Source organism: Octopus bimaculoides, chromosome 1 (assembly GCF_001194135.2).
Source record: "Octopus bimaculoides isolate UCB-OBI-ISO-001 chromosome 1, ASM119413v2, whole genome shotgun sequence".
NCBI lineage: Eukaryota > Metazoa > Mollusca > Cephalopoda > Octopoda > Octopodidae > Octopus > Octopus bimaculoides.
Genome location: NC_068981.1, coordinates 40,979,519 through 40,993,553, shown reverse-complemented (window position 1 = coordinate 40,993,553; position 14,035 = coordinate 40,979,519). Strand labels below are relative to the sequence as shown.

Genomic DNA, 14,035 nt, shown 5'->3' with positions numbered 1-14,035 from the left:
CCTAGAAAGTAGCCTGTTGTTGTAGAGTTTCCTTGACATGCAGTTCCTTCCTCAGACATGGACAACTAGAAAGCATGGATAAAATTTTTGCTGTAATGGGCTCATGGACAACACTTTTAAGGCACAATTCACACAACATGTGGACAAATTTAGACACAGGAATAATTAAAATTTTATCTTGCTGTCAAAATACATCTGGCTCTTTAAGGAGAGGACAGAATTATCTACCCAAGGTGAAACAGAGCTATGAAAGCAAATATATACCATGGCTGGTTGAACAAGCTGGTAGGTGAAATTTGAAGTCCTAATTAACTTGATCTTTATAATGAATTGATTCTCCTTTCAATATAGAGTCATCCCCATCAGGAAATGTTCCATTACTATTCTTCAATTTACATTATTCAAACACACATCAAATATGTGTGAATGTGTGTGTAAAAGAGAGAGTGGGAGGGGGAGAGAGGGGGAGAGAATGGGAGAGAGAGAGAGAGAGCATAAAGTAAGAATTTACATTTAGCTTGCAGATTTGAAAATTACAGGATAGTTGATTTCTTTAACCCTTTTACATTCACATTCATCATCATCATTTAACATCTGTTCTCCATGCTGGCAAGGGTTGGACGGTTTGACAGGAGCTGACCAGCTGACAGGCTGTTCAGACTTCTTGTCCGTTTTGGTATGGTTTCTATGGCTGGTTGCCATTCCTAATGCTGACCACTTTACAGAATGTACTGGGTGCATTTATGCAGCACTGGCATAGGTACTTTTTACGTGGCCCCAGCACCTGAGCCCACAAGATTAGGGATGCTCAACTGGAGAAGGTTGCAGGGGATGAGCCTGTATGTATGGACAACCATGCTTTTACTTAGCTTGACATGTTTTTTCAAGCACAGAAAACCGCCAGGCATCTTGGTCCCCTATCATCCTTTCTGTGAGTCCCAACATCTGTAGATCCTTTCTCACCACTTTGTCCTACATCTTCCTACACCTACCCCTTCAACATGTTCCCTCAACAATTAGAAATTGGCACCTCTTGATGCAACTGTTTCTCATTCATAGGCATTACATGACTATACCAGTGCAGTCTTCTCTCTTGCACATTACATCTGATGTTACGTATACCCAGTTTTTCTCTCAGATCACTCTGTTGTACATGTACAACTGCCATTACCCATCCAATGAAGCATACTGGCTTCATTTCTTTCAAGTCTTTGCATATCCCCAGTAGTCGAAGCCCATGTCTCACTGCCACATAGCACAGCTGTTCATACACAGGCATTGTATAATCTGCCTTTCATTCTGAGGGAAAGGCCCTTCGTTACTAAGAGAGATAGGTGGCTATATAGTTGATAAGAGACCACAACTGAAACCTTTCTGCAAGCGAAGTTAAGTCCTTGCTGCCCTACTCAGGTGTTGCATACAAGCTAAGGGGTGAAATGCTTGTGACCCTGAGATACCTGCTAATGATATGGAAGGGTTTCCAGTATTGCATTGGGTTTATAAGAGCTTGCAAAACTTCTGTGTAGTTCCTGCAGTTTCTACATGGGCAAAGCATCTCTGATGTTTAATTCACTTTAGGCTGTACACAACCCTTCATTCTAAGTAATGACTGAAACCACAGCTCAAGTATCTTGATAGTAAACTGATATATCTGAAGCTTATGTTTAAGCTCTGGAGAAAAATTTCAAGCAATCATTACATATATTGATAACCAATTCAGTTTCAGATTTTTTTATATTCAAAATACATTTTGTTTGATGCAATTCTTCTAACATTGAGATTAAAACTTTATAACTGTAATACCATTTTATTATTTTATAATGTGTTTAAATGGTGAAATAATTGTTACAAATAATGTGAAACACAACACCTTAACCTGTTTAAAAAATTTTCATCATTACATTAAAATAACAACTAGTGCCAGGTGTTACCCAAATGTCATTCTAACCCATGTGTCCATCTCAGTATTTGATCTGTGCTATAATCTAACTGCTTATCTTAATATCATAATGTCAGTACAAGTGACTAACCAGCTTTAACTTGACAGGTAACACATTTGACATAAAATTTGACAATATGCAAACAAGTGTTTTATTTAAAAATCAATAAATCTATGAAACTGATATTTTTACAACTTTTATAGATGTTTGTGAACAACCTTTGAATATCTTTTACTTTGATTGTGGTACTGCCTTGATGGATTTACTTGAATAAATCAAACCCAGTACTCACTTTTTAATTAAAGGCTGGCACTTATTTTAACAGTCCCTTTTGCTGGTCTGTTAATTTACAGGGATGTAAACAAGCCAGATAACAAACACGAATACACACATGCATAAATATATATACATATATACGATGGGCTTCTTTCAGTTTTTGTCTATAAAAACTATTTACAAGGCTTTGGTTGACCCTGGGCAACAACAGAAGACACCTGCCCAAGGTGCCATACAGTGGAACTGAACCCAGAATCAGGTGGTTGAGAAGCAAACTTCTTACAACACAGCTATGCTAGTTTATTGTTTTTCTGAATGTCACTTATATCAATTTAACACATTTTATTGATGACAAATATATATAGTATTAACTGATGATTGTTGTTTGGTAAATGAAGATAACTATTTCCCAAATTTCTTGCTTTTACAGAACAATATTATCTTATTGATTTCAATTTTTGATAACTTACCTAGATCTCTAACTTTTTAGGAAAACAATTGTCTATTTTTGAGTTAGATAAATTTAAAACACATGATGAACAAAAGAATGATTCTGATTTTGTTGAAGCCCAAATAGAAATCTTTATTCTATAAAATGTAGATTAAGTAGAAGCAATTTTTCAATGTTATAATACATACATATAAACATCAGCTGATATTAACAATATTCAGTGCAAAAATGTGCATTACAATAGTTTAACAGATGTTAACTAAAGTAATTAATCTTGTACCAATGACTTATGTAAATAACATTCATCATCTATAAATATTTTTAGACCAATTTTAAAATACAGCCTTTACATTCTAAAAGTCTTACTATGTTTTCAATTCTTCGTGTGAGTGTGTGTGTGTATACACATACACACACACACACACACAAAATCATCACCTTTATTTCATGTCCACTTTTCCATACTGTATGGGTTGGACGGAGAAATTTAAGTTTCTAGGTTATACAAAGACTTGAACTCAGATCACTGGATTTAGAGTTCAAAGTGCTAACCAAAATATAATGAAGACATAATTAAAAATATAGTTTGATCTACACTGCAGAAAGTGCAATTTATTTTTGTGTGTGATAAGAGAGCAAATTTTAATTAATAATTTATCCAATTGAGAAAATATACAGAACTAAAATATGATTTGATAATCAAATTATTTCAGTTTAGAACAAAAGGCTGTCATTGAAAATCTAAATTATGTTGAATCATAGAAAGTACTTTTCCAGTGTTATTTTTCATTGGATACTTGTTGGAGTTAGAATTTAAAAAAAAAAAATTCAATTATGGTATATAACTCTTCAATATTGTCTTAAAGACATTGTGATTTAGGTTTAGGGGGTTAGCACCAATGATAGCAAAAGCAAACTGCTTTCTAACACAATGTTCAAGTTTCAGTGCACATTGTTTATAGAGATAATTAAATTGGTTATAATTGGATATTAAATATAATTATAAATCCTTCATTTTATTAATGCATTTCAAACTGAGGTACGAATAAAGATTAACAAATAAGCATCAATAAATAACAAAGATATTTTTTTTATTTATAATCAAGTGACAAAATATTTCTAACAAGATTAGCAATGATGTTAATGAACGGAATGCATATGTATGAATTTTTGGAATTAAATTCAAATATCTTTACTACAGAGCTTATCTGAAACTAGCTTTTCTAGATTCTGAGACCTAAAACCTTTATGCTAAGGACATTTTAAAAAATTTCATGTGACACAAACATTACTGAGTATTACATTACATAATGATAATTCTGTATAATGCTTCAAAAGGGTGATAACAAGAAAGGGACAACAGAATTTTTTAACCACTGATTCCTGCTATCGAAGTATAATACCGCACACGTGCGTGTGTGTATGTCTGTATATATATTCTCAAATGTGGTATAAGTCTAAATAACTATGAAAGGGGAAATAATTAAGGGGTAATTTGATTTCGATTTCATAAATGAATATAATAGTTTTGTAAAAACTTTTATCTAGAAATAGATTTTTTTTTAAAATTGTCTTTAAGTATTCTTACAGCATCTGAAATAACAATGGACTGGAGGGGGAAAAAATCGTCGTCATCATCATCATCTTGCCCATTGTCATCTTCATCATATAAATGTAATTAGTACCATCACTGTTAGTCTATTTGTACTTTTGCCTGTGCCAGACGAGGTGCATCAACAAATACCTCTCCAAACATATAGATGGCCAAGACTGATGAAATGCAAAAGCCACCCCAGAAAAATATGTATAATATTTGTTCAGTGGCATGTTCTGAAAATATAAAAAATAAACAAGTATAAAAGACATTAAGTTGCAAATAAGTTAAATAAAGTGTAAAATTGCACACAAATTTGGCTTATTTATTGCTTTTGTTTTTTTAGTGATCATTCCTATAACAAACACTGAAGAAGGAGTAGACATCATTATATACACAAACAGATAACTTGATTTTATTTTGATGAAAATGTGTAAGAACTTTTAAATATAAAATGTGTGAATGTACTCACTTGATTACGTAAGGGAAAACAATTCAAAGTATACATTCTGACATAAGTAAACTCAAATTCAACAGAAGTTTTTAAACAATCTAAAATGATATTTGATCTAATAAATATACTAACACAAGAATACTAGCTCAATTAAATGGCGCCAAAAAAACAAAACAAAACAAAGAACAACTTTTCATATTACAGACAATTACAGTAGTAGTAAATGAAGATAGATACAGAATAATGTTTCATGATCAAGAATACTGTAAAGCAGAAATAGCTGAATGAACAGTCGTGTATTGTATTATTTACTTTGAAACCAATGCTGAAATGGAGGCTATTGCACTACATACAATTACACCAAGTGTTGCAACATCATACAAAACAAAAAATTTCTTCAATACCGCCTCATATCACGTGTATCAACTTTGTGTAATGAAATATTCTAATGATGTGAACACCAGTTTTGAGTAGGACCACTGGTAACCTAGAAGAATATTGTTCAACATCAGAAGGTAATAAATATACCTCATTATTTTAATTTCTCTACTATAAAAAAATTAAAGGCATCTGTCTGTGATAGGGTTAAAATTTAAAATGCTTATCTCCCAATGAAACATGGCTTCTCATGTTATATATTCATTTTTCTTATTCATTTGTATGACTACACAAACTAAATTTTGAAATAAGCTATTTTTTTAACGAGCTTATTCTTGTTGACTTTAACATCACTTTCTTTCCTTTCTTACTCTCAATGGAAAGATTTGTGAGTGTTAAGCTACGGACAAGGGCACTAAAACTAACGATACAATTGGTAGTGAGTTTAGTGAAGTGTATGGTAAAGTGTTCACTGTTATCTCTCTGATGGAGATCAAGACTAAGTGCTCTTCAGAATTTCAATGTGTTGGTGATTGTTTTAAGAGCAGAATCCATTAAAGAGTTGCAGAAAAAGTTTAAAACCTGGAAGAATGTTCTGAAGTCTAGATCTCGTTAGTAATGGACAAACCTTGGAACCACATGGAAGTGGTTTTATTTGATATGTAGGAAGGAAGTAGATAGGGACTGGTACACACTGTACTTAAATGTAAGTAATAGATACACAAAAGATGCAGTAGGATCTCTGGCAGACTGACAGATAATGACTTTAGATATTAAAGATGCACAAGAAACAAATTTCAGCAGGAGTTACAATAAAGTTTTTAAAATAGGTATTTTAACAACTAGAAGCAGTTCTTAGCATCAGTTACTCAATTATGAAGTATAATTGATGCCTGTTTTCAAGAATGAAAGACTGAGCTGGAGGGTAAAGTGGTTTCACAAGAACATAATACATTTAAATCAGAATTTAAACTCATGACCCATAGTTCAATAGTAAAAAAAATCCTATCATTGTAACATTTAAATAGCAAATTATGGATATTTTAAAAATTAAAAGTGAAAGAATGAAAATAACCAACACATAAGAATCTTACTATTTGACATTTAAGAATTTGATATTTGTAAAAACTTACCGTCAGGCAAAAGTAAACAAATAACAAGCATTGCGAAGGAAACAAAAAATACAGCTGGCAACTGAAAAAAAAAAATGTATTAAAAGATGTTGCATAAAATTTTATAAATCATTTTTTACATTCATTGATGAAGATAGACTAAAATCAAGTTTTCAATTAAAAATGGTATCATTAGAAATGAAGCAACTGTAAACTACAATACAGTAATTTATTTAAATCAAGCATATAGAATTTCATATTGTCCATTAAATCAGTCTACATTAGTACTTGTTCTACACCATTCTACAAAGATGACAGGTGAATTAAGGTTAAAAGAATCAAAATTCTAAGACGTAGCTATGCACATTAGTACCATACCATTTTCATTGCAATTAAACATTTAAAAAACAAAAGATTATATGAAAGAAATTAGATGAACTGTTTCTTAACCCTTCAGTATTCAGATTACTCTGTCCAGTATAATTTTTATTTATTTACACAGTTTTGAATTATTCATGCATTATCTCAGATCTTCAAGATTTCAATGGTATGATTACTTATTTTTAGAATGATGTTGTAGGGTAAGTGTGAGAAGCTGAATCTGGTCATTTTCAGGATAAAGCAAATATATGACCAATTTAAGTTCTAAAGGGTTAAATCTACTTATCTGTATCTGATTGACATTGCTATATGTTAAACGGCAATAGTAGTACCTAATCTTGCATTCATTACAAGAGATATTTGTTTTGTGAAATAATAGCAGTTTTTAGAGAGGTGAACTGAGAGAATTGAAAAATTACAAGGTAAAGATTTTTTGCTAAAGAAAAGGATATTGCAGTGCTTGAACTGCTTAAAACAAGAAATAAAGGAGAAGAATCTTATTTGCCAGGTTTTCATTGCTTCAATGAACATAAACTTCAAAAACATTTTCCGATGGGGACATTACAACCTAGTATTCCAAGTTCCTGTTAACAGAACATATCTCTCCTCTGTCTAAACAAATATATAAATACAAACAATCACTATATATGGGGCAGTCTTCCAATTACACACCTCTGGACTCATCCAAAATGTACATCTAAAACCTTAAAGTTACTACAAATGTTAAGCAACTCATCATTTGATGATCTTTCTTGATCACTACAAATGTAGAAATTTATTAAATACTAAGTTTCCTCTTCAAGACCAGAAAACACTTAATCTCAAAATCAAATAAAGTCCACATTAATGTGTCGACCAATATTTATTGAGATGATGAGAGTTATTAGATACACCAACATTTAAGAAAAGGTCAACCAAACTGACTGTGTAGCCTCACTCACTGGTATGCTACAGCTTACAGACGCCTTGTTTCCTCTTTCTCTGAACATTCTATTACTACTTTAAATTATCAAGCTTCAAATTATATCTTCTCAAGATGACCTAAAGCACTCACTTGTCCTCTCTTATTATCTCAAACACTACAATAAATACTTTGAGAAACTTTCCTCTCAAGATAATACATTTTATAATACTTTCCTTTCCTTTCATTACAAATATTGACCAACAAAATTTCAAACTGAACAATATGCAATCATCCCTGACAATTGATCTTACTTGTCTAGGAAGGCCTGCAAAGTACCAGGGCATAGCTTTCCTTTGGCTAAATAAATAGAACAATAATAATGATAATAATAAGTTACTAATAAGTATTAGTATGTAACTGGTACTTATTTCATCGACCCTGAAAGGAAGAAAAGCAAAGTCGACCTTGGCGGAATTTGAACTGAGAACATAAAGACAGACAAAATGTCACTTAGCATTTTGCTTGGCATGCTAATGATTCTGCCACCTTATTGATGATGATTTTAACTGGTGGATAATTCTAAATGTCTCAGACAGTTTCTAGTTAGTAGCAGCCATCTTCCTTGTTGGGTCAACCTGGATAAAGGTCATCATGACTATCACCAATGAACAATCAGAGCCATTCAGAGCAACTGAGCAGAGCATCATCAACTGGGGAATATGGACAGGGATCTAGTGAGGCACCAAATTTAACACTGATAAAGGAGGATTGTCATTGGCTGAGGTCACAAATTTATGTAAGTTAATATAAGCTGTGGTGAGATAATAGTACTGATGTGTTGAGTAAAATCCTTTGCTAGAGAGAACTCCCCACCTCCAAACACAAATGTTTGTGATAGCACTAAGTATATAAGTATAAAGAATGTGTAGTAGAAGGAAAATATGAGAGAAGAATAAGGCAAGGACAAGTATCCAAGTGAAAAGAGTATGAAAAAGAAGGCAAGAGTGACAGTGTGGAGACAAGGATAGTAACAAGTTATCCATGGCTTAAAAATAGATACTAAAAGGTTGCAATGATTGTGGCAAGTATATAAACATAAACACATTAACATACACATACAAACATTTAAACTAATTCTCCTAAAGTCAGATGTGAGGGTGCAATTTGTTATGCATTCTTTGATTCCTTCACTAAAAGATTACATCAACTGGAAAGGTCAAATTAAATTTATGATAACAAGTGACTTTTTAGACAGACACTACTTTCTGAAAGAACAAAACTTGGCTCAGCAACCCTGATAGATAAAAATTATTTTCTTCTTAGAAGTAATTTCTTTCAGTATAAAAAAAAAATCTCATGATACTTTCCAGATAATCTTGAGATTTATAGAATCCGGATACATACTTTGATGACAAACTTTGTTAAACTATTTCTGGAAAACTCTGAAAACATAAATCTTACCAAACTTTAATTTATACCTCCTGATGTATACTAATGCAAGTATATAATTAACCAAAACTAGCTGTGCAGTATATAAAACCAAATATGCCTAATCTAACTTAAGATGGAAGCATTGATTAATTTCCAGAACTCAAAACTATGGATTTATGAACCTTGAAATGGATGAGTTGTTTCCTCTTAAATATATACTAAAGAAGGGCTTAAAATTTAAATGAACAAAGCATATAATCCTATATTTGACAAATTAAAAACTCTAGGTTTATTTGTATAAGATATACCAGGTTCCATTATGAAAGCTGGTTATAGATGTCTGCCTAATTACACTTGAAGATGTTTTGTTGTAGTATGATAAAACTGACATCTAAAATTTGCTTTTTCTATATACAGAAAAAGAAACTGAATATTTTTCTTCTCAACATATCTTGAAGTATTTTGTTTAATACACTTTTATAATTTAACCAAACATCCTTTAACTTTTAATATACCCCTTTTCCAGGATATTATTATTATTATTGGATTACATTCCACCTTTCTATTTAAACAGAATCAAAATTATATTTCTCCAGATATAATCGTTCTGCTAAGAAGAAAATTACAAGATGTAGGTTCAGTCAGTTCTAGCCTTTATATCTTTTACCTTTCACTTGTTTTAGTCATTAGACTGTGGCCATGCTGGGGCAGTGCCTTGAAGAAATTTTAGTCAAATGCATCAACTCCACTACTTATTTGCTTTATAAGCCTTGTATTTATTCTATTGGGCACTTTTTGCTGAACTGCTAAGTCATGGGGACATAAACACACCAGTGACAGTTGGTGTCAAGCAGTGGTGGTGGGGCAAGCACAGGCACAAAGACACACATATAATATACACATAGGTACAGGCATAGCTGTGGCAAGATGGTTCTGGGTTCAGTCCCACTGCGTGGCACCTTGGGGAAGAGTCTTCTGCTATAGCCTCAGGCCGACCAAAGCCTTGTGAATTGATTTGGTAGATAGAAACTGAAAGAAGCCTGTCGCATACATAAATATATATGTATGTTTGTGTATCTGTGTTTGTCTCCCCACCATCGCTAAACAACCGATGTTGGTACATTTACTTCCTGTAACTTAGTGGTTCAGCAAAAGAGACCGATAGAATAAGTATTAGGCTTACAAAGACTAAGTCCTGGGGTTGATTTCTTTGACTAAAGGTGATACTCCAGCATGGCCGCAGTTAAATGACTGAAACCAGTAAAAGAATAAAAGAACATATATGACGTGGTCAATGCCAGTACCGCCTGACTGACCTTTGTCCCGGTGGCACATAAAAAGCACCCACTACACTCTCGGAGTGGTTGGTGTGAGGAAGGGCATCCAGCTGTAGAAACTTTGCCAGATTAGTAAAACCGTCCAACTCATGCCAGCATGGAAAGCGGATGTTAAACGACAACGATGAAGATGATGATGATGATGATGATGACAGGTTTCTTTCAGTTTACGTGTACCATATCCATTCACAAGGTTTTGGTCGGCCCAAGGTTATAGAAGAAGACACTTGCCCAAGGTGCTATGAATTCAGGACCATGTGATTGGGAAGCAACCGTCTTACAACACAGCCATGCCTATAATCAGATCACACTTTCTTTTTCCTTTCTTTTCAAAACAGAAGTTAGTTATGGGGTTTAGAAATATCACTATGTTTTTCAGAAATAAGCACCTGCTGCACTTCGTTAATTAAGTGTGAGGTTGAGTAATCCTTTTAGTCTTGTCAACGACATGACAACTTTTCTGATGCTGATACTGTGAAAAATGCACCCAACACACTCTGTAAAGTGGTTAGCGATAGGATGGACATCCAAACATAGAAACCAAGCCAAAAATGAAACTTATGAGTGAGATCTAGTCCTCCAATCCATCTAGGAGATCAGCAATGACCTGACAACCCATGCCAGCATAGACAGTAGATGCATGACAATGATGATAAAATTCCATTGAAAACTGATTTAAACATTGTTGTAATTAGGCTGTTAATTAAAAAAACTTTTTTTGATATATATTAAACAGTATACACACTGAACGGTCATGCCTGGAACACACCAAAATACAGGTGAAACTTTAACATGTATATGTTTTTGTGTCAGCACGTATGCACTAATTATGTACATGGCAGTGTATAAACAGAAACTAAGTACATTTTGTTGTTTTGCCACTTCCGTTTCAGTTTTACATTCTACTTTTGAATTATTAAGTAAAACAAGAAACAACCTGAGTCAATATTTAACTAAATACAGTTTAAAAAATTAGCTAATTTTTGCTCATAATTGTTGATATGAAGTGATCAAAAAAAAAAAAATAAATAAAGCTTACACTTGTAGCAATAAAACACTGTTTTTATTTTCATCTAGACAGAAATTCTATATATAAATAGATATTAACGATACATGCATGCAGAATGACAACACAATTCATGTCCTTCAAACTTGCATACAAAACATGATGGATTGGTTTAAATTTTATTTTTTTACTTTCTGGAAATTTAAAATGCTGCATTTGAGTTTATTAAGATTATGATTTAAAAAAGAAACTTTTAATTAAAGTTATTTTTTTTCCCAAAACCTAAGCGTCGACTGCTCAAAATAAAACCTGAAAACTATATGAAAAATATTAATAATAAAAAATCCAGATTTAAATAAATTCTTTGTTCTCCATCATCATGACTATGCATGTAACACTGTAGAAACTGAATAGCAAAATTAAGGGTAAACTTATTTAAGTACAGTCACATCAAAATCAAACTGATTTTCTAGATAATACAAGCCTTAACACTGGCTTTACAGGGATAAAGTTCAAAGGTCACATTTGAATCTACTCTTTCGTTTTGTCTCAGATACGTGAAAGCTTTTTCAATTCATTTCATATAGCAAGTATAATAAATCTATTTAAAACTCCTTCTTCAATATTTTGGAATATTATAGGAAAGTTAGTATTATATATGCAGCTATAGTATAGAACACCAACCAACGATGTTCATATAGTGGGACTGAGGCCCTAACCATGTTAAGAAATGAACTGTGCCTGCATCAACAAATAAATTAAGCACAGACTTGGCTGTATGGTTAATAAGCTTGCTTCCCAACTACATGGCCTTGGGTTCAGTCCCACCGTGTGGTACCTTAGGTAGGTGTCTACTATAGCCTGAGGCTGATCAAAGCTTTGCAAGTGGATTTGATAGATGGAAACTGAAAGAATATCTATAATCATCATCATCAATTAACAGCTACTTTTCTGTGCTTGCAAGGCTCAAGCGGGATTTGTTGAAACAGTGTTTCTACAGTGGGATGCCCTACTTATTGTCAACCCTCACCTGTTTACAGGCAAGATAATATTTCCCCACGATCAGTAATGTTTTTCATGGAAGACTGAAAATGACAACCCTGCTTGTATGATGATTTGAGATGAAAAAAATCAGTGATTTAAAAAAAAACAAAAAAAACAAACTTACTGCATAGAATTTCCAATCTCGATCATTCACTAAAGGAGAGGGTCTTGTAATACCTTCTTGTTCTTCAACAAGATAATTTCCAAGAAATAAATCAATAGAATCCTGAAATTTAAAAGTAAATATTACAATTATTAAAAATTTTAATGCATAAAGAATGGAAAATTTCCCCAAGACACAAGAACGGAAGGTGTTAGAATGATAGAAACTCTCAAGGGTAATGATCTCTACAGAATGATAAAAAACTGGTTATACTGGCAGCAATGTTTCAGCTGCTAGGCATTCAACATGTGCTAGCTAGCAGGGAGCTGTCCAGATTCCAACTGTCTCTTGTGGTATAGTTTCTAAGGCTGGGTTCCCTTCCTAAAGCCAACCATTTAACAGGCTGTGGTAGGTGTTTTTTATGTTCTGTGTTAGAACAAAAAAGAAACACAAAAAAACACTGAATACATAAAGGAATTTGTAGCAATTCAATGCTGCTACACCAAGAAGATTGCTCAGTACAATAGTTGAGGAGAGGCTGAAAGAAGAAAGACTCTATTCCCTGAAGGAAAGATGAGAAATATATGCAGTGATATATTGATGGCAGACCCTTGAAGGGACGGCACAAAACTCTAGCATAGAGAGCTATGCCATTTGCTAAAGTGGCCAAGGGTCCTACCTTCCTCATCAAAAGTTAGCATTATATACTGCAACAGCTTAGCATTTGAAGGCCCACAACTCTTTAATATTCACCTGTGAGATATACATGGAATGGATCTGTATCCATTCCATGTATCTAACTGCAAACTTAAGGCAAGAAAGCAAATAAGAGCAGTAATATTCAGTTACATCATTCACCAAAAATCATCATATAGAAAGAAAGGAGGGTTGCAGGAAAGGTAATAATAGTACCCCAGCAGGGCCACAACTAACGGGCTGAAACTAATTAGAGTAAATGTGTGTGTGTGTGTGCATGTATACACACACACACACATCACCATTATTATTTAATGTCCATTTTTCCGTACTTGCATTAGTGAGACAGTGTCTATTTGAAGTAGATTTTTCTATGGCTGGATACCCTACATGTCATCAAGCCCCACTGGTTTTCAAGTCGGGCATCGGTCGCTCACTCCAGTGCCATCCATTTTCGGGGCCGGTCGATTCGGCAGGTAAGTTGTTACACACTCCTGAGCGGATTCCGACTTCCGTGGCCACCGTCCTGCTGTCTATATTGACCAACACCCTTTCGGGGATCTAATGGGTGAAGCGTAGGGCACCATAGCCGGACGTTTGGTTCATCCCACATCACCAGTTCTGCTTACCAAAAGCGGCCCACTTGGCACCGTGCATTCGTCGCAAGAATCGCAAAAGACAATTCGTAACAGCCGCCTCCGATCAGGAGAGGAGCGGCCCATTTCGCCCGTTCCGAGTTCGAGAGTAGATCGAGGCCGTCAACGTCCCCGAGGCCTCCAGTCGTTCGCTTTACCGGACGGAATTGTGTGTTGTTCTCCCGCTGGCGCCAGCTATCCTGAGGGAAACTTCGGAGGGAACCAGCTACTAGACGGCTCGATTGGTCTTTTGCCCCTACACCCGGTTCCGACGATCGATTTGTACGTCAGAG

The 14,035-nt window shown here is 34.0% G+C and overlaps 1 protein-coding gene across 1 annotated transcript in view; it reads right to left on the bottom strand.

The window, feature by feature from the left end:
* Window positions 1-3,737: 3,737 nt before the first annotated feature.
* LOC106878932 (phosphatidylinositol-3-phosphatase SAC1) overlaps window positions 3,738-14,035 on the bottom strand; it is a 55,306-nt gene continuing 45,008 nt past the window's right edge. Inside the window, exons 16-18 of the mRNA XM_014928297.2 lie at window positions 12,433-12,534; window positions 6,227-6,287; window positions 3,738-4,497 (exon numbers count right to left, since the gene is read on the bottom strand). Of these exons, the coding sequence (XP_014783783.1) occupies window positions 4,361-4,497; window positions 6,227-6,287; window positions 12,433-12,534 (300 nt within the window). The 3' untranslated portion in view covers window positions 3,738-4,360. The remainder of the gene's footprint in view (window positions 4,498-6,226; window positions 6,288-12,432; window positions 12,535-14,035) is intronic.